We start from the raw sequence: 18,240 nt of genomic DNA, 5'->3' as shown, positions 1-18,240 counted from the left end.
CATCATTTCCATGGGACAATTGGATGTTACACACTGCAACAGTCTCATCAGGTTAGACCCCTTAACAATGACAATCAACAGAAATAGCCAATAACATCCCTCATCAGCCAGTAGCAATCACTTTATACTGTAGTGTAACCAGAGTTAACCCATTTTGTTCTGCAGTGTCAAGCATACATGTACTTCATGCCTCTCCAGCACGACAGGAGTTACAGAATTGTTCTGAATTTAGAGTACAAATTCGATTACTCATTTTCCAAACGTTGAGGAAATTGCATAAAATTTGTATTTTATCTCCGTCTTTTATTACTTCTACATTCTGTGGCCAAACAAAATGCAAATTGCCCTTTTATGAGGCTCAGAACATAGTACTATGTCATAACGCATTGATCCCCACAAAGATAAAATAAATTCTGTATGCTTTAATGTATTGATGTGTTCAAAGGTGCAGTCTCAAGTAGCAACATATATTTTGGTTGCAATAAAAAAAAAAAAAAAGCCCCCAGCCATGTAACACCTTCGCTATAAAACATTTAACAGTTGTTTCATAATTAAAGATTTAATCGCTTTGCAAAATCAGGCCAACAATCTTTACACAAGAAAGCACAGTAAACACAATATCACAGACTGCAGGATACATTCTGCTTATAGTGAGGGCTCATTCCTCACGGAGGAAAGAATGCTGCAGACATTCCCAAACTGCTGAAAGAATTTACAATGAAGTATGTGGGGAGGATTAAAAAAAAAACTGCATTTTTTTGGAACAGTGTACAGGAACTGCATATTTAGTAGATGGCAAAACAGATCCATAATGGAAGCTGAACCCAAGAGCTTACGATCGAATTCCAAGGATGAAAAATAAAAATAGGCTAGTATGACTTTCGTTGGGCCCACAAATGGCTCAAATGCAGGCTCTCTAACCTCACAGGACTCTTCTTATGGCGGGTGTTCGGAAAATGTACGATATAATATATATATATATATATATATATCAGAATTATTTACAATTACAGCAGAGGATGGGTGCACAGCGGAGGCACATTTGTTGCTAGTGGATGTAGCAGTTCATATGTAAAAGGTTCCCGAGAAGGAATATACCTGTTGTTATATATAACTGCTTCAGATTGATTCAGTGTAAGGAAGAATAATAAAAACCATGTATACAGCGCCTTGTCTCACCATGGGGCTCAAAACCTTTCACAATGAGAAAGTTAAGAAAAGCATTTAAAACTCTACCATGTCACTAACACAGTCGAAGACTGAGCCACCTGTGCTGAAGCAGGGATATCCTGAAAGCCAGTTGGCGTCCCTTGGGGACTGGAGTTTCCCACCCCTGAAATATAGGATGAAGGGAAAGGTGTGTGTGTGTGTAGGAAGGGAGGGGGGGGGGGGGGTGCATGCCTCACCCGCCTGGATATACAGATAGATCTTCAACTTGTTTTTAAAGATTTCCAGCGGAGAGCGGCCATGAAAATGGAATAGAAACCTGTTAAAATGCATATATCTATCTGCGATTGTGTGTATAATATACCCCCAATAAGATCACCGTGATGCAGGGGACATTGCATGCGATCTGGTGGGAACCGGCATTCAGGTCAGTAGCAGTTACTGCGCGATCCGGAGCGAAAGTCCCCACTGCGCGGCTTTAGCACGCAAGGCCAATGTGAGCGAGGAGAAGGGGAATGGAACATGAAGCAACGGGGACACCTTGTGGCAATCCTGCAGAGACAAAATAACCCTTCACTTTTATTGCTCTCTACAATTATTTAAGTAATAATCCCCTCAGAATACTGGCCGATAATGCCCTGGCCGGAAGAGTGGAAGGCCCAAAGCTGAGGGACTTTAACACAGCCAGGGCATTATTGGCCAGTAATGCCCTGTTCTGAGGGGATTATTATTATAGGCTAAAAGTATGCTTTTTTCATAAATAATTAACTTTTGTATAGTTATATTGATTTTTATAAACATGATTTTCTACATTTGCTTTTACTGTACTTGTTTATTAAAATAATTTGTAAATACACTAAAGCCTCTATATATACACACACACACACACACACACACACACACACACACACACACACACACACACACACACACACACACACACACTGCAGCCCTCCCTCTATACGCACAAACACACACTGCAGCCTCCCCCCTCTTATACACACACACATACACTGCAGTCCCCCTCAATGTACTCAAGCAAACACACACTGCAGCTCTCCATCTACACACACATTTTGAGCCATTACTGAATGAATAATGCCCGGAAATTAGCCAATCAGCTTTGAGAAGTGAAGAGATTATAAGAGTCTTATCCTAAAATAACCAATATTAACCAGTAAATCTATGACTTGTCACGGTTTGCCTGGAGCACGCCTCATTTTCACCACTCTCTTTAGAAGCGCAGACAGATCAGGAATAACTGCACTCAGAATAATGCTGGTTCAAATCACCAAAGCTGCATTCTATTTGTTCATCACATTTTTACAGCAGTCCCCACCTCTATGTATGTATGTCTTTATACAGGGCCCACAGTGTACTCAGCGCTTTACAAAAGAGACAATACAGTACAGGAAATTATAATACAATAAGTGCAACAAAATCAGACATTGAGAAAGAAAATCCCTGCCCCGGAGAGCTTACAATCAAAGCACGATCTATCAATGTCCGATATATTACTGTCTCACTTAAACCTGTTCAGGTTGACCCTTTCGCTTTATGTATGATGCTAACATTATCAAGAGAGAACGAACTCAGGGGAGAGGGGGGAAGGGTAGGGAAGGGAACCCTCGCTACTGCTAGAGTCTATAATAATGTGGTGCTACTATCTAGGGTGAAAATATAGAACAAGCACAAGGAGAACAGAGCCCCAATGGAGAGCACTCAAACATAAACGCAAATCACAGCAGATGTGAAATGGAAAGGTGTGTATGTGAGGTGAGGAGTGAATGAATTAAAATACTGTAATGGGAGCAGATACTCAACTAAAATGGGTAGAACACTAGGTTTCCAGAGTAGATTGGACTCTAAGATGAGACACAAAAGCGCAGCGAAATAAAATATACCGGATAATGGGCGTGGAGTGTGGGCTGCCACCCTTGATTATATATATAGGGTGCAGCCTGGTAAGTATATATACCGAGGTGGCCTATGTCTGCTGGATATAGCACAGGTACAGTCACTCTGGGGTAGCTGTGGCAGATAGGGCAAGGTGGGTGTGCTCTCACTCAAGTAAGTGTGAGTGAGTCAACCTACTCATGTAATCATGTGATGATAAAGGTAGATAGAACACTGCAAATGTCAGTGTCAATAACTGTCAGAGAGACCGCAAGTCTTAGCAGTGTGTAACACAATGTGTAACACAATACCCACACTGGTCAATTCACTGGGGTAAGGGCACCCCTTCTCAGGGATGCCTGTTACAGACATAGAAGGTGGCTATTGCCACGATAGATAGATAGAGATCTCTGAACAGTAGTACACAAGTCGTGTCTACTTACACCTCGATAGGTAATAACAGAGCAAGTCATCAACTCTGTGATGGTTGTGGTAAGTAGGACAAGGTAGGCATGTACTCACTCAGATGAGTATAAGTGAGTCAGCCTACCCAATAGTCTCAACAGTGTAACAAATAGCCCACACTGGATATATCACTAGAGTAGGAACATCCCTGAAGGGGGGTGTCTGTTACAAACACAGGAGGTGGCTGTTGCTGCGGTAAATGAATAGAGAACAGTAGTACACAAGTAGTGTCTACTTACACCTCGGTAGGTAAAAACAAAACAAATATCCGGTAAAAATAGAGTAGCAGACCCTATGGTAGCGCTTAATAGCTATACACCTACTTGCTGATGCTGGGTGCTTTAAAGTTTGCCACGGGTGCTGCTAGGGTTAAAATAGGGCTAGCTCAATGCATATACATAGCTCCGTGTAGGGAGCTAGTGTGAGGCGGTCGCGCTCCGATCACGAGCGTTAGTCCCGCCCCTTTGATGTGATGACGTCACTGCCGACGTACGTTTCGCAATGTTTGAGTGCTCTCCAGTGGGGTTCTGTTCTCCTAAACTTCTTAACTTCTCCCAACTTTAGTGTCAACTTAAAAAAAAATATTTGAAAAGAAAGTTCTGTTCCTTAATGAAGGACAGTGCCACTATATTTTTTATTTTTTTTGCCACGTTGACCACAAACGAGTACTTCAAGGCAAATACTTTATAAGCTATTCCTGCACTTTTGGGGTAAAATGCAAGCAAATCTACCACCACCTGTTCAATAAAGCATCTTTGGTATATTGAATGGTTTCAAACTGACTGCTCATTAGGCGCCTCTGTGCAGCAAAGCCGTAAATACATCGCAAACCTACAGGCCAAATCGCTGACCTTGGGTTGAAGGAAATGAAGTCTTGGTCACGCCAGAAGAGGCGCAGGTGGAGGAAGCACATGATGGTTTCTGGGGTGTACGGGTAACACTACGTTGCCATTTTTAAATAAGGAATTAAAAAAACTGAAGATGAAATTAGAGTCCCAGCCTCAAAACTAGAGCAAAAAAACAAACCGCAAGAGAGGAAAAGGAAAAAGTCACTTAGGAATGTTTTGCTTTGATTAAATCTCGTGAATTTCTATTTACCCCAGTTTTGTAGTCTGGAGAATTTAGTCTATTTAATAAAATCTCCGAGATGCAAATTGGGGTTTTTTTTGTACTGTTTTTGCCTCAGTTTTGCAGCTGGATCTTTAGTACATAACCATTTGAGGGGGCTATATATCAGTCTCCCGGCTGCAAAACCGCACCGTATTATTCAGAGCAAAACAAATGAATCCCGTAATATCCTACGGGACCTTTTTCTTTGGTAAGTACTGTATGATGGAGACGTTCTGCTCCAGTTTTGCAGACGTTGGTAGATAACTCCCCTAGTAACTAACCTATTTATTCCTACATCTCTCTTCCTTTACCTGAAGCATGAATGTAAGCCTTTGGTGTTGGTCCACAGAGCTTTGCTCCATTGTTCAGAAGCAATGTTCTCTGGCATTTTCAGCACGTACTGTATGATTATCACACTTTTAACCCATGCACTGCCTGATGGGCCTGCAATGTGTATGGCCCCTCTCTCTCTGGCAGTGAAAGGGTTGATAGCACTACAACCACTGGCTGATAAAGACAGGACCTGTCACCCCCTGTACGGTGGCTATTATTCCAGCAGAGTAGGGATTATCGAGCTGTGCTATTAGAAAGTGCTCTAGGTTAAAGCGGCCATCCAAGCAGGTTTTTAAACATTTTGTTTGATTTATTTTACCTGGGATTGAAGCAGGGGGTCTCCCCAGCAGAACCCCATTAATTCCCCCTGCTTACAGAGATACTTACCTCCGTAGGGGCTGCCGGTAGCCGCTCTGCTCAGCTAGGGATCACGTAATGGACGCTTTTCAAAGCTCCCGCGCCCTACGGGCCAATAGGAAGCCGTGACGTCATCAGGTTCCGCTGCCTAGCTGCCCCTCGTGACGTGGGAGCTTTAAACTTTAAAGCCGAGCTAGCTCAGCCGGAGCGACTACCGGCACCCCCAATGGAGGTACGTACTCCTGAAGCAGGGTGTCCCTGGAGCTGAAATGAACGGGTTCAGCGCCAGAGACCCCCTGCTTAAATCCTGTGTAAAGTGCATGGATTGTTCCTCTGCGGGATCTTCTGCTCCCAATTCACTCCAGCTTCTCTGATTTGCTCTAATTGCTTGTGCTTCACAGCTGTGCCCCAGCTCTATGTGGGATATGTACTGTACCAATGCAAAGTTGTTTTTTTCACCCCAGGTCATTTTCTGTTTGCAGTTGTCAAGAAGTTCCTAACAGACCTTCATACTGACCAAGCCTCTGAGGAAGACTCCCCCCCCCCCCCCCATTAAGATGTGCATCAATACAATCCAAACAATGATAAGTAATTAGCTGAGTTGCCGATCCATCTGTTCTCCTGTGATCGATTGGTGAAGATTCAGCTTGGGGGTTCACTAAATGGCTTTTTATAAATAAATAAATTGTTCACAAAATTAAGAAGAAACATGATCCCTCAGCAAGATATTTGCTTTTGATGATTTTTGGTAAACTTTGACGTTTTGGGGCAAAAAGAACTCCCATTTGCCAAAGTGACAAACATTTTACGAAGATTCAGCTCGGGTGTTCAATAAATGGCTGTCAGTACAGCAGAAGAGAACCAAAACAATAAAAAATAAATTGAAACAAAAAAAAAAGAAGAGAACCAAAGATGCAAAGTTCTGTGGGAGAAATCATGTGACAAGGCAGTCACTATATACAATTGGTGCACTGCTAGAAAGAGGGCAGGGCTCAAAAACGGGGTGTGCCAGATCCGGTTCCAGAAGAAGAAGGTGATGGGACTTTGTAAATGGTTGCTATAGAAACAAAAATGCTTGTTACATTATAATACATTAAAAATGTCGTTCAAAGTTGTTTTAAAAACAAAATGCTACAAGTATTTTCTCATAGTACAGAACTGATTTATTTAAATAAAAAAACATGTAGGATATTGTTTTGTCTGCAGCTTTAATAAACACAATTTCTAATGGGAAGGAAAAGTTATTTAATTTTTACACTTACTGCATAATATAAGATGCTACATTGTTACACTATAGAAAGGAAAGAATTACAGCAGAAAGCATTATTATTATAATGTATTATTTATAAGACACCAACGTATTCCGGAGTGCAGTACAATGGGTAAAATACTAAAATAGCATTACAATATAGCATACAAAACTATTGCATGAACAACGCTTGGTAAAATAGGTAGACTTGCAGGGGGTGCTCAACTCCAGTCCTCAAGCCCCCCAACAGATCAAGTTTTCAGGATATCCCTGCTTCAGCACAAGTGGCTCATTCAGTCCTTGCTTCAGCACAGGTAGCTCTTTCACTGAGCCACTGATTGAGTCAGCTGTGCTGAAGCCGGGATATCCTGAAAACCTGACCTGTTGGTGGGGGGGGGGGGGGGAGTTGAGTACCACTATGTAGAGAAGCGCTTTCTCTGATGAGATTAGAAAGGAGTATAGTAACAGATAGGACTGGGGTGAGGAGAGGTGGGTGGCATTGAGGTTCGGAGGCAGCTAAGCTTAGACCTACTGTAGAGCCTGACATACAGTACAAGCTTTTGTGCATTGGGTGACTGGCATTACAATGAGGACCAGAGCAGAGGGGAATGTGTGAACTGTTGGATAAGCTTGCTCTAATACGTTTTTAGGGAACCGAGTTGGAGGGGCGGGGAAAGGACTGCACTTTTTAAAAGACATCAACAAAAATGTTGTTTTTATTTTTTATACGTTATTATGGAGTATTTGGATTCCCCTTCTAAGATGCTCAGTCTACTTATTTTTCTCAGTAGCCAGTATTGTTATCCTAATGCTAATTTTCTTTTAGATCATCTGACCGGTGTCCCAAGAAAGAGGCAGGTTCTATCACCATGACAACAGGTAAACACAACATTCCATGCTCTCCCTCAGTCCCATGCTTAGTGCAGGCGGAGTAGCACAGCACCGGGCTCCAGGCTCCTCTGTTGTTGCATTACTTTACTTCTCTTGGTATTTTTCCCTTTGATGTTTTAGGATGGAGAGGAGGCAGGACTGGCATCTAACCAGCACTGGCGTTGGACTCAACCATAGAGCCCAGGTTTCCTTTCCTCCTCCACATATCAGGGTAAGGCACAGCTGAATATATCACAAGGGGGTATAAATCATATAAGCAAATCACAGTCTTTCAACATTATATATCCATTTAAATGTAAGCGTGTGTGTAAATCTGTATATATATCAGTGTGTCTGAGCTTAGACTGTGTGTAATAATAAAAACAAACGTTTCTCTTATCTAGTGATGACAATGTAAGCAGCACTGTGCATATAACTTTGCAGGCATGAGTCCTTTCCCCAAAGAGCTTACAATTCATTGTTAGTGCGTGAGGCACAAGGTCATAAAGAGACATACCCAAGGTCACAAAGAGTGCTGGCATTGGGATTTTAACCAGGTCCACCCACTTGTTATCACTAAACTACTCCCTCAGTACATTTATGTGTGTATTAGTGTTACTGTGTGTATTAGTGTTAGTGTTAGTGTGTGTGTGTGTGTGTGTGTGTGTGTGTGTGTGTGTGTGTGTGTGTGTGTGTGTGTGTGTGTGTGTGTGTGTGTGTGTGTGTGCGCGTGCGTGCGCGCCTCAGTGTGTCTGTATATGCATCAGTGTACATGTTGGTGGATTGGTTCCGTGGTGGTAGCGGTGATTGAAGTTTGATGGTGCTAGGTGGTAATTGATCACCATTACATTTGCAATACATTCAAATTGTCACATTTAAAGATAAATACCTTTAGGATTTCACCCTCATCTGTTTCTTATAACATAAATATAGCAGAAACGTTTTGAAGATGTGTTCCATAAGGGATCCCAATAAGCTGAAAACAACCCGGTTCAGCTCCGGGGGGATCCCCTAGTTCCAACTCTGTTAAAGGTCAAACGCTGCGACCGGGATTGCTGCTTTATATATAGTGTGCTCATTTGCATTCCATTACCCAGAATCCCTGGCTGCAGTGGAAGCACTGTATGCTGGGAGATAATGGGGAAAAGGCAGAGCTGCAGATCTGCCTGAGACATGGGAATGTGCTCACTAGTGATATCTTTATTTGTTCTGCGCTATACTGTACTGTGGTGGTGTTTTCTTTGTCAATTTTTTACCCACCATAAATTATTCAGTGTGTGCTTAAAATGTATAATATTTTTTTTTTTGCAGTACAGTACTAGGCCACAATTGCAGACCATGCAGAAATGTACTGCTACTGTGCTTGAAAGCAGGCGATCGCATTGTCTTGTTGCTTTTTTCATTGTTCTTATTATTCAGTTAACAGTGACAGATTTACACACGTGTACAATTCTTCATATTTAAATTATACACGAAAGTAAAAAAATATCCAAAATTATATATAAGATCAATTTAAAAAGAAAAAGACTTTCAACTGAAATAACTCGTAGTTACTTAATAATCTCACAGAATGTACACATTAGCAATTATGATGAATACTTATTGTAGAAAAGAGGTTGGGGTACATTGCTCTGTTATCTGGGTAACCCCTCGGACATGTTTCCTTTCTTTCCCGCACAGGTTAGGGGAAAACTAACACAGTTAGGGGAAAAGTTACCCTTACACAGTTTTTAATTGAAAAACTTAACTTTAACTTGGAAAGTGAGAGGTAACTCAATGTATCACTTGCTGGTAAAACTTGTAATAAATAAATAAATTTTTCACAAAATTAAGAAGAAACATGATCCCTCGGCAAGATATTTGCTTTTGATGATTTTTGGTAAACTTTGATGTTTTGGGGCAAAAAGAACCCACATCTGCCAAAGTGACAAACATTTTGCTTTGATTCGGCTCGAGGGTTCGCTAAATGGCTGTCAGTGCAGCAGAAGAGGGCCAAAGATGCAAAGTTATGTGGGGAAGATCATGTGACCAGGCAGTCACTAGATACAATTGGTGCACGGCTGGAAAGAGGGCAGGGCTCAAAAAGGGGTGTGCCAGAGTCCGTTTCAGAAGAGGAAGGGGATGTGACTTTGTAAATAGTTGCTATAGAATTAAGAAATGCTTGTTACATTAAAAATGTAATTCAGAGTTGTTTTAAAAAAGAAAAAATGCTACACGTATTTTCTCACAGTACAGAACTGGTTTATTAAATAAACACATGTAGGATATTTCTTGGTCTGCAGCCTTAATATGCTTTATTCTCTTATTCCTCTAGTCGACCGTCTCTGAGCCCCTCCCCGCAGGGCTGGGACAGGCAGAGGATGTCACCGCTTACGATGAGCTTTTCAACGCTTATGAGACTACCACAGGGACCACCCACAATAGGAAATATCCAGGGGGTGTCCTCTCTCAGCCCAGCTACCCCATACCACCCCCACACTGGAAAGTCCATTATAACAAGGATTTGTGGGATAAGGTGAGAGGCTGCAATTGTTTCACGGATCCCTTTGCTGCCAAAGGAGCTTGCAACATACTGCAGATGTCTTGGGTTAACAGAGCACGAGATGTTCCCACTCAATTTGATTTGTAGGATAATTACCGGTTATAGAGAGAGGGAGAAGAAAAGAGAGATATCCTTTTGATTGGTGGACTCCTAAGAAATCCCAAATATGAGCCGGTGTATATATTTAATTGGCACTTTGCTAGGGTTCATACCGGCTGTGTTATCTCTTAACAAAATATCTTACTAAGCCTTGTTCATCATGTCTAGGGACGACGATGGCCTGACAGGTGTGTGCTGGATTAAATGTGTAAGCACAAATACCTGCATGTATAGGGTATTTGTATGATAGGTATATAACTAAGACTAAACTTTAATAAATCATAAAATAAATACAGTCAAACTTTTAAAATCAATTAAAATTAACACATGAAGGTAACTGATGAGTATGATAAATGACCCCTGTGCTTGGGTGATTTTTTAAGGATAGATTTAGGATTTTTGATTTTATAATATTATTTTATTATATATATATAAACTTTAGTAAATAACCCCAATATATATATATATATATATATATATATATATATATATATATATATATATATATTGGGGTTATTTACTAAAGTTTCCTGGCTGCAAAACTGTGGCAAAACCAGCACCATATTTATCAAAGTGAATTAATCCAATTGATATATTTTCCTTTGATAAATCTGGGGCAATTCTTTTGCATTGGTCTTGTCCCCATGTTGCAGCAGGTAGACTTTAGTAAATAGCCCCCTATGTTTTCTTCTTTTTGGGGGGGGGGGGGGGGGATCTGTGATTTCAACAAATTACACAACCCATCTGCACCTTTTTTTCTTTTAACCTTTTCACCGCTAAAGAAAATGCAACGAAGATATTCTAGGGGCTATTTCTCAAAGAATAATGTCCCAATGTCACAAATGCTCTGAGGGGATGAGGCTGATCAGAGCAGTCTCCCTGGAAGTGTCATGCTTTAAATACTTTGCATAGCTCCATAGAAGTGTTAGGTCCGTGAGCTGATTAATGAAGGGAACAACATGAGTCTTTTATGCGATTTACTGGTGAACATAACAAAACAGATAAAGTCCAGATAATGTATAGTGTGAGTAACATGGCATCAGATTAAAGAACACACAGTCTAAGACAGTGGGTAACAAAAGCAATTCTTTGCAGGCCCTAAATGTTATTTAATAGTGATAAATCCCTATAAAACAGTACAGTTACATCTACTATTGATATTAGCTCTAACCTTACTTTTTGTCAAACTACAACTTTATTTCTACCATCCTCATTATGGGCCTTATGCAGAGAGCATAGAATTTTAAAATTGGCGAATTTCATAAAAAGTAGCTTTTTTGGAGAGTTTTATTCTCCATATGCAGAAAAGTGCGAATTCTGCTATGTTTAACATGGATGCGTGTGGCGAGTTTAAATTGGCGAGATGCGCGCTTCAGAAACGTGTAAAAACAAATTTGCGCCTTTTTTTCCCCTTTACTATAGGCGGCGAGCGCCATCTTGCCATCTTTTCCTGGCGCGGCAAAAATGCGAGAATCGCGGCATTTTTTGGCGCGAACAGCCGCTTTATGCCGTTCGCACCTCTCTGCATTCGGAGAGTTTTAAAAATGGCGAGATGGAGGTTCTCGCCAGCCGCGAGGCGAGTTTTAGCAATTGAAAAAACAAAATGGCGCGTTTTTCGGAACTCGCCATTTTCTGCCGGTTTCTGCGCGAAATTGTACAAAAAATGGCGAATTTCGAAATAACGATGCTCTCTGCATAAGGCCCTATGTCTCTATTTCTATTCATATATCTCCATCTCTCCTTCCTTCTCCACTTCTCAGTTCACATGAACTCCTTTCCTATCTGCGCCCTCTGACACTACACAGCTATACAACACCCAGCATTAAAACTCACCCCTACAAATCCTCCTCACGCATCCTCTTCTTTCCATGCTTGTCCTCTTTGCTTCTGGGGATTTCTACATGCTCTAGTCCTCACCTCCCACATACAACTTTACCTCCTCGTGGTGTAAACCTCTCTAACCTCATACCCATTCCCTGTTCACCTCCCTCCTCTCTCCCATGTGCCCTCTGGAATGCCCGCTCCCTTTCTGTACATGATTTCTTTTTCTCCGTCTCTGCTCCTATTTGCTATAACTGAGACCTGGCTTACTCAGTCTGACTGAACTAGAAGCTGCCCTCTCTTATGGTGGCTTTTCTTTCTCCCAAACTCCGCGCCCTGATGGCAGGGGTGGAGGTGTGGGGCTCTGCCTCTCCTCAATCTGCCGTTATCAAACCCTTCCTATTGATCCCTATCTTTCTTTTCCCTCTTTTGAATCTCACACTATCCATCTTTTTTCTCCTCCCCCTGTTCATGTAGCAGTGATCTATCACCCACCTACCCTTACTCATGCCCCTTCTGTTTTTCTCTCTCACTATGAATCCTGGCTCTCTTTCTTTCTCTCCTCTGACTCCCCTGTTCTTCTACTTGGGGACTTCAACTGCCATATTGATGACCCCTCTCTCCCTTGGGCTTCCCACTTTATTTCTCTAACCTCTTCTCTTGGCCTTCACCAATGGACTGCAGCCAGCACCCACAGGGACGGCCATTACCTGGACCTGGTTTTCCCTAAAAACTTTTCTCTCTCTGATTTCTCCATTTCCCCCATTCCTCTCTCTGACCCTCCATCCACCCCTTGTTTCTGCAGAGACCTGCGCTGTTAATCTACCGGCTCTTGATTTTACTTTGCTCTCCTCCGTCTTCTCCAGACTGACAACCTGGTCATAAAATAGAACTCCGCCCTATCCTCCTCTCTTTATCTACATGCTCCTCTTTTTCTCTGCCGTTCTCGCCCTTCTCACCCCAGACCCTGGCTAAATTGCCCCACGCGCGTGCTGCGTTCCTGCACTCGTTCCTCTGAACGACTGAGGAGGAAATCTCACAATCTCGCAGACTTCCTTCACTACAAATGTATCTGATCCTGTTTCAACTCTGTCCTCTCCCAAGCTAAACAAACCTACGTTTGGTCACTAATCAGCACGCACAAGTCTAACCCACGCTGACTCTTCTCTGTCTTTGACTCTTTACTCAGAACACCGTCGATTATCTCTTCTTCCTCCATCTCACCTCAGGACTTTGCTGACTATTTCAAGACAAAGGTGGATTCCACACCTGGATGGTGCCATATAAATAAAGATATACGTACATACATACATTATAATGCAAAAGAGTAAAACTGGACCGGAGGAAGAGACCATAGATCTCAATAGTCTGAACTAACTGAAAACTAACTTATTTTAGTACAATCTGATAAAAACATTTTTTTTAAAAGATTAACTTGAAGAAGTAAAACGGTAGCTGAATAAATACCGCTCAATTATCATTGGAATCTCCTTTAGGAATGGAGGTTCAACAATGAATGCAGCTCTGTGTATTAATTATTATATGGGGAGTTGTAATATGCAGTCATGGTGGAAGGTAGTGTTGGCTGATTCTATGTTTTCCTCAAATGTATCCTGCAGTTAAAACTGAGAGCATGGAGGAGTCCACTGGAGCCAGGAACACACAGCAGTGAGATGAAAGCAGAGTTTCTGGGGCGGCCAGTTCAGCCCACACTGAGCACCTTTCATTCCGGCCCACAGCCCTTCCCATTGGAGAATCATCACAGCAAAGGGCCATCACAGGTTAGCATTACCTTTAAACCTTTCTGTCTGCACAGCAGCTAAGTGCCTGGTGTAAGGCAGAGGAAGGTGCTTAGTTACCATGAGCTTATACCAACAAGAAAAACACTTTGCTGAGCAGATACAGGGAGGGGAAAGGCAGGCGTTCAAAAATAATGTCACAGTCACCGATCTAAAACATGCAAAATGGGACCAAAACTGAACACACAATGTCCTGGGCATAATTTCCTGTCCATTTGAATTAACTGTACGTAGTGGCTATAGGCAAACTATGAAGTTATAGCACCAATAAATTGTAATGCCTATTTCTCATCTGATGCTTTAATATTTTAATGTTCAGTTACTGGTGGCAACTACAGAGAACAAGTCCTTATCCGGAGAGCCTTTCTACATAAGAGACAAGGGGGTCTTGAGTCTGAATGACATTTATGCCTCGACTACAGCGCGGGACTTCAGGGCTTTTACAATGTGAGCAAACCTCCACTGCCTCTCACTGTGGCTTTGGGTCTGTTGTTTCTGTGTATATTGTGGCTCAAAGCTTGCATACTACCTCCAGTTCATTATTTATGAGGGTTGATTTACTGCTGCAGAAAGTGTGTAACGTTCATTCTGTCCAAAACTGTGGTGCGGCCGCATTGACCATGTCCAGTCACTTTTTTTCAAAGCTTCTTGGGCCTACGTGTGCTTCAGAAATTGGAAACAAAGTAACTTTTATTGCAAACCCAACATGTATTATTGGAACTGGGGCTTTATATATTGGGACTGGCTGAATTTGTCCTGGAAGAGTGTTTACAAAAATCTTCAAGCTGCAAAACTGGGGCAGAAACAGTTTTGTTTTTTTGCATGTTCTTGTAGAGTGCTGCTAGTTTTACGTAGCGCTTTACAGAGACATTTTGCAGGCACAGGTCCCTGACCCTTGGTGCTTACAATCTATATTTTTGGTGCCTGAGGAGCCAACACCGGGAATTGAACCAGGTTCCTCTGCTTCAAACTCAGTGCCAGTCAGTGTCTTAACTCCCGGAGACGCTCCTTCTCCCAGTTAAAAAATAAACATTGTACCAAATATATCAAAGGATCAACTCCATGTGCTTTCAGTTGGATGTATTTTCTTAGATATGGTGCTGTTTTTCTGCATTGGTTTTGCAGCTGAGCGACTTTAGCTAATGATCCCCCCTTGGAGTAATCTTCAATATTACAGAAGTCAGAGCCACTAAATCTCCCAAACTAAAATAAACAAAGGGCCCAAAACCACATGACAAAGAAAAGCATTGCCGGCTCCCGTGGCAGGCCTGACTGGGCATGTATACAGTAGAATGATGTTCTGGAACTAGGTGATAAGCCTAATTGGCAATCAAGTACCAATAATTAATGCAAGATATGGAGCAGCATATGAATGCGCAGCAATACATTGCTGCTCCCTCTATCATTGAAGGGGGTTGGAGTTATACGAATCTGCTTAGTTTGGGCTTTTTAATATCATGAAGCAATTCTGTATCCACAGTGTTTCCTGTATAGGTGAAGTCTTCATTATGGGGTACAGCACAAATTACAGGGCTAACTTGTGTCATAATATCCTATATCTGGGTTTTCTAACAGTTCTTACATTACTGTAGGGAGGAACTAGGAGGTTATCCCAAGAAGGATGTCCTGACATTTTGGCAAGCTGAGGACTACCCGAAGTCCTGGGGCCATGGCCTGAAAGGGAACCCACTTCCTAAGGAGGCTCACCCGGTCCTTCGCCGACCACCCCCAATGCGTGATGTCATCCAGTTCCCCACTGCCACCAAACTGCCAAGGATACCCCCCCGTGCACCACCTGTCCCCAACCGAGGACTAAAAACTCTGGCGCAGGAGAGCTACCAATGGCCGCTGGATGTTAAAAGGTCCCGTGATGTCTACTGCCCAATAGAATGTCCCTGGACCATTCCTCGCCAGGGACCCATACCGGAAATAATGACAGTGCCCAAAATGTATGAAACCGAGTATGAAACATATGGGAGTGAACGACCAGTCACAGTCTGAAACCCCCAAAAGACACACGATAAAACATATAGAATTAAATGAGGACAAGCAACTGACATCCCCGGTTAAAGGTAGATGTATTCCTAATTACGATAAAAAGATTTGTTATTCTGTTTTCTTGTAGCTGAATCACTGAAAAAAAATAAACTTTGTTATTAAAGATGACTTCTGCCTCTGTGATATGTATCTTCTCTCCATTATAAACACCCATTTTTTTTAGTCTCAGTGGTTTCTAGTGGTTTCTAGTGGTCTCACGAGTATGGCTTATTGCTGTAAGCGTGTGCAAAGGGATGTTCCCAGAGTGGGCGTCGGTCAGTGCCAAGACAAGATGCAAAAAAAAATACATTGATTAAGCGGGCATACTTTGCAATGTGTATGCTTATATGTATGTGTAGCACCTTTTCCCCCATCTATTTGGGTTGCCAGGTGTCCGGTTTTGAACCGGACAGCCCGGTATTTTGCCCCTGTGTTCGGTATAAAATGAAAAGTAATCCCGGACATGTATTACCTCTCTCCAAACGCAGCGTGGCTTCGGGGGGGTGGGAGGGGGGCTGCGGCCGGTCAGAGCATTTGCCGCCATGCCCGGCTCTCTCCCGCTGCAGGCTTCTCTCTCCCTATCGTCCCACGCCGAGGTCCTGTGATGCTGACGCGTGCCGGGTCCTCTGACATCAACGGCGGAAGTCAGCTGGGGTTCCGGTGCGCGCCGGCGTGAGAGGGAGGCCCGGTGCGCGTCAGCCTCAGACACCTGGGAGTGGGACAGACAGGAAGAGAGAAGCCTGCAGTGAGGGAGAGCCGGGCATGGCAGCAACTGCTTTGACTGGCCACTGGCCCGCCCCGCATCCACTGCCTCCCCTCCGCAGCCACTGCCCCTCCCTCCTCTCTGCATCCACCCCCCCCCCCACCCCTTCTCTCTGCAGCCACCGGCTCCCTCCCTCCTCTCTGCAGCCAATGGCCCACACCCCTCCGCAGAACCCCCCCCCCCCCGCAGCCATTGTGCCCGACCTGACACCATCCCCAAGGTAAGTCTGAATTTGATTGGGGAGGTGGAGGTATTTTGTATATGTATTGGGGAGGTGGGGGTATATTGTATATGTATTGGAGAGGTGGAGGTATTTTGTATATGTATTGGGGAGGTGGGGGTATATTTCATATGTATTGGGGAGGTGGGAGTATATTGTATATGTATTCGGGAAGTGGGGGTATTTTGTATATGTATTCAGGGGCGTGGGGTTTTTTTTATATGTATTTGGGGGGTGTGGGGGTATTTTTTATATGTATTCATGGGGTGTGGGGGTATTTTTTTATATGTATTCGGGGACATGGGGGTATTTTTTATATGTATACAGGGTGTGTGAGGGGTATTTTGTATATGTATTTGGAGGCGTGGGGGTATTTTTTATATGTATACGGGGGCGTGGGGGTATATTGTATATGTATTCGGGGGGTGTGGGGGTATAATAATTCTGAAACTATAATTAATTTATCTCTGGAAAACAAAAATGTGCCCTTTACATGAACCACCAGTAAATTTGGTGGTGAGGGTGAGCGAGTTGGGCAACTTACAAATACTTTGCATTATCCAGGTGACCATGTGAGAAAGCAGAGGGGGATAAGTAGCCAGGTAGCACCTTCCTTTTGCTAATTGGACAGGGATGCGTCTCATGACACGGCTTCCAGTATAAAGAGGTTACTGTGGTTACAAACACCCACACAAACAACTCACGTGCTTTTCAGAACTCAGAGGCTTAACAAAAAGCTGGTGAGTTGAAGGTAGGACCAAGGACAAAAGGGGAAAGTCAGTACCAAGGCCTGCCAGATAAAGAGAGGACGTGTTTCCTTTATCTGTGTGACTAATTCGACAAGACATAGCTTCCTGGTACAAATAATTATAAAAAAAAGTTATAGCAGTTTTATTGCAAAACATTAAATAAAATGGTATGTCCATGCCTGCTGTATCGCACAGCTCATACAGCTAATATTAGGATAAGGAACTTAAGCATCAGAAACCCCCTTCAAAGACACAGGTTTCACGGGGGGGTTGGGGTGGCCCTGCTTAAAATGTTTGTCCCGGGCCCCACGATTTCTGTTGGCGGCCCTGTCTGCATACACCATGAATCGTTGTCGCAGTATCCGCCCGGTGCTATGATAGTTACCCCTTCTGGTACTTTTCCCACCTCACGAGCTCTGCAGCACTGTACAGCAATCAAACTCTGCTCCTAATCCAACTCCGACCCGCTCCCGCAGCAGGCACTAAAGCTCTTCCTCCTCACCGGTCCAATTTGGCGCCAAAAACAAGTAAGGGTTGTGTGTAGGTATTCTACTACTGGTGCTCACAAGGCATAGGTATCTCACCCTATGCGTTTCACCAGGCTTTACTCCTGAGGAAGCCGAAGCCTGGTGAAATGCGTGGGTGAGATACCTATGCCTTGTGAGCACCAGTAGTAGAATACCGCGGGCAGCGGGATTTTTTTGGGGGGGCGTGGCGGTTGCAGAGGTCCTGCGCTCTTCCCCGAGACATTTAAGTTAAATGC

The 18,240-nt window shown here is 43.1% G+C and overlaps 1 protein-coding gene across 1 annotated transcript; it reads left to right on the top strand.

The window, feature by feature from the left end:
• Nucleotides 1-7,479: 7,479 nt before the first annotated feature.
• SAXO3 (stabilizer of axonemal microtubules 3) lies at nt 7,480-15,874 on the top strand. The gene is made up of 5 exons (XM_075605628.1): nt 7,480-7,679; nt 9,762-9,962; nt 13,529-13,690; nt 14,028-14,155; nt 15,301-15,874. Exons 1-5 carry the CDS (start codon nt 7,590-7,592, stop codon nt 15,707-15,709), a joined length of 990 nt encoding a protein of 329 aa, XP_075461743.1. The 5' UTR covers nt 7,480-7,589; the 3' UTR covers nt 15,710-15,874.
• The last annotated feature ends 2,366 nt before the right edge of the window (nt 15,875-18,240 follow it).

The sequence above is a fragment of the Ascaphus truei genome, chromosome 6 (assembly GCF_040206685.1).
Source record: "Ascaphus truei isolate aAscTru1 chromosome 6, aAscTru1.hap1, whole genome shotgun sequence".
Lineage (NCBI taxonomy): Eukaryota > Metazoa > Chordata > Amphibia > Anura > Ascaphidae > Ascaphus > Ascaphus truei.
This window is presented reverse-complemented; position numbering and strand designations above follow the sequence as displayed.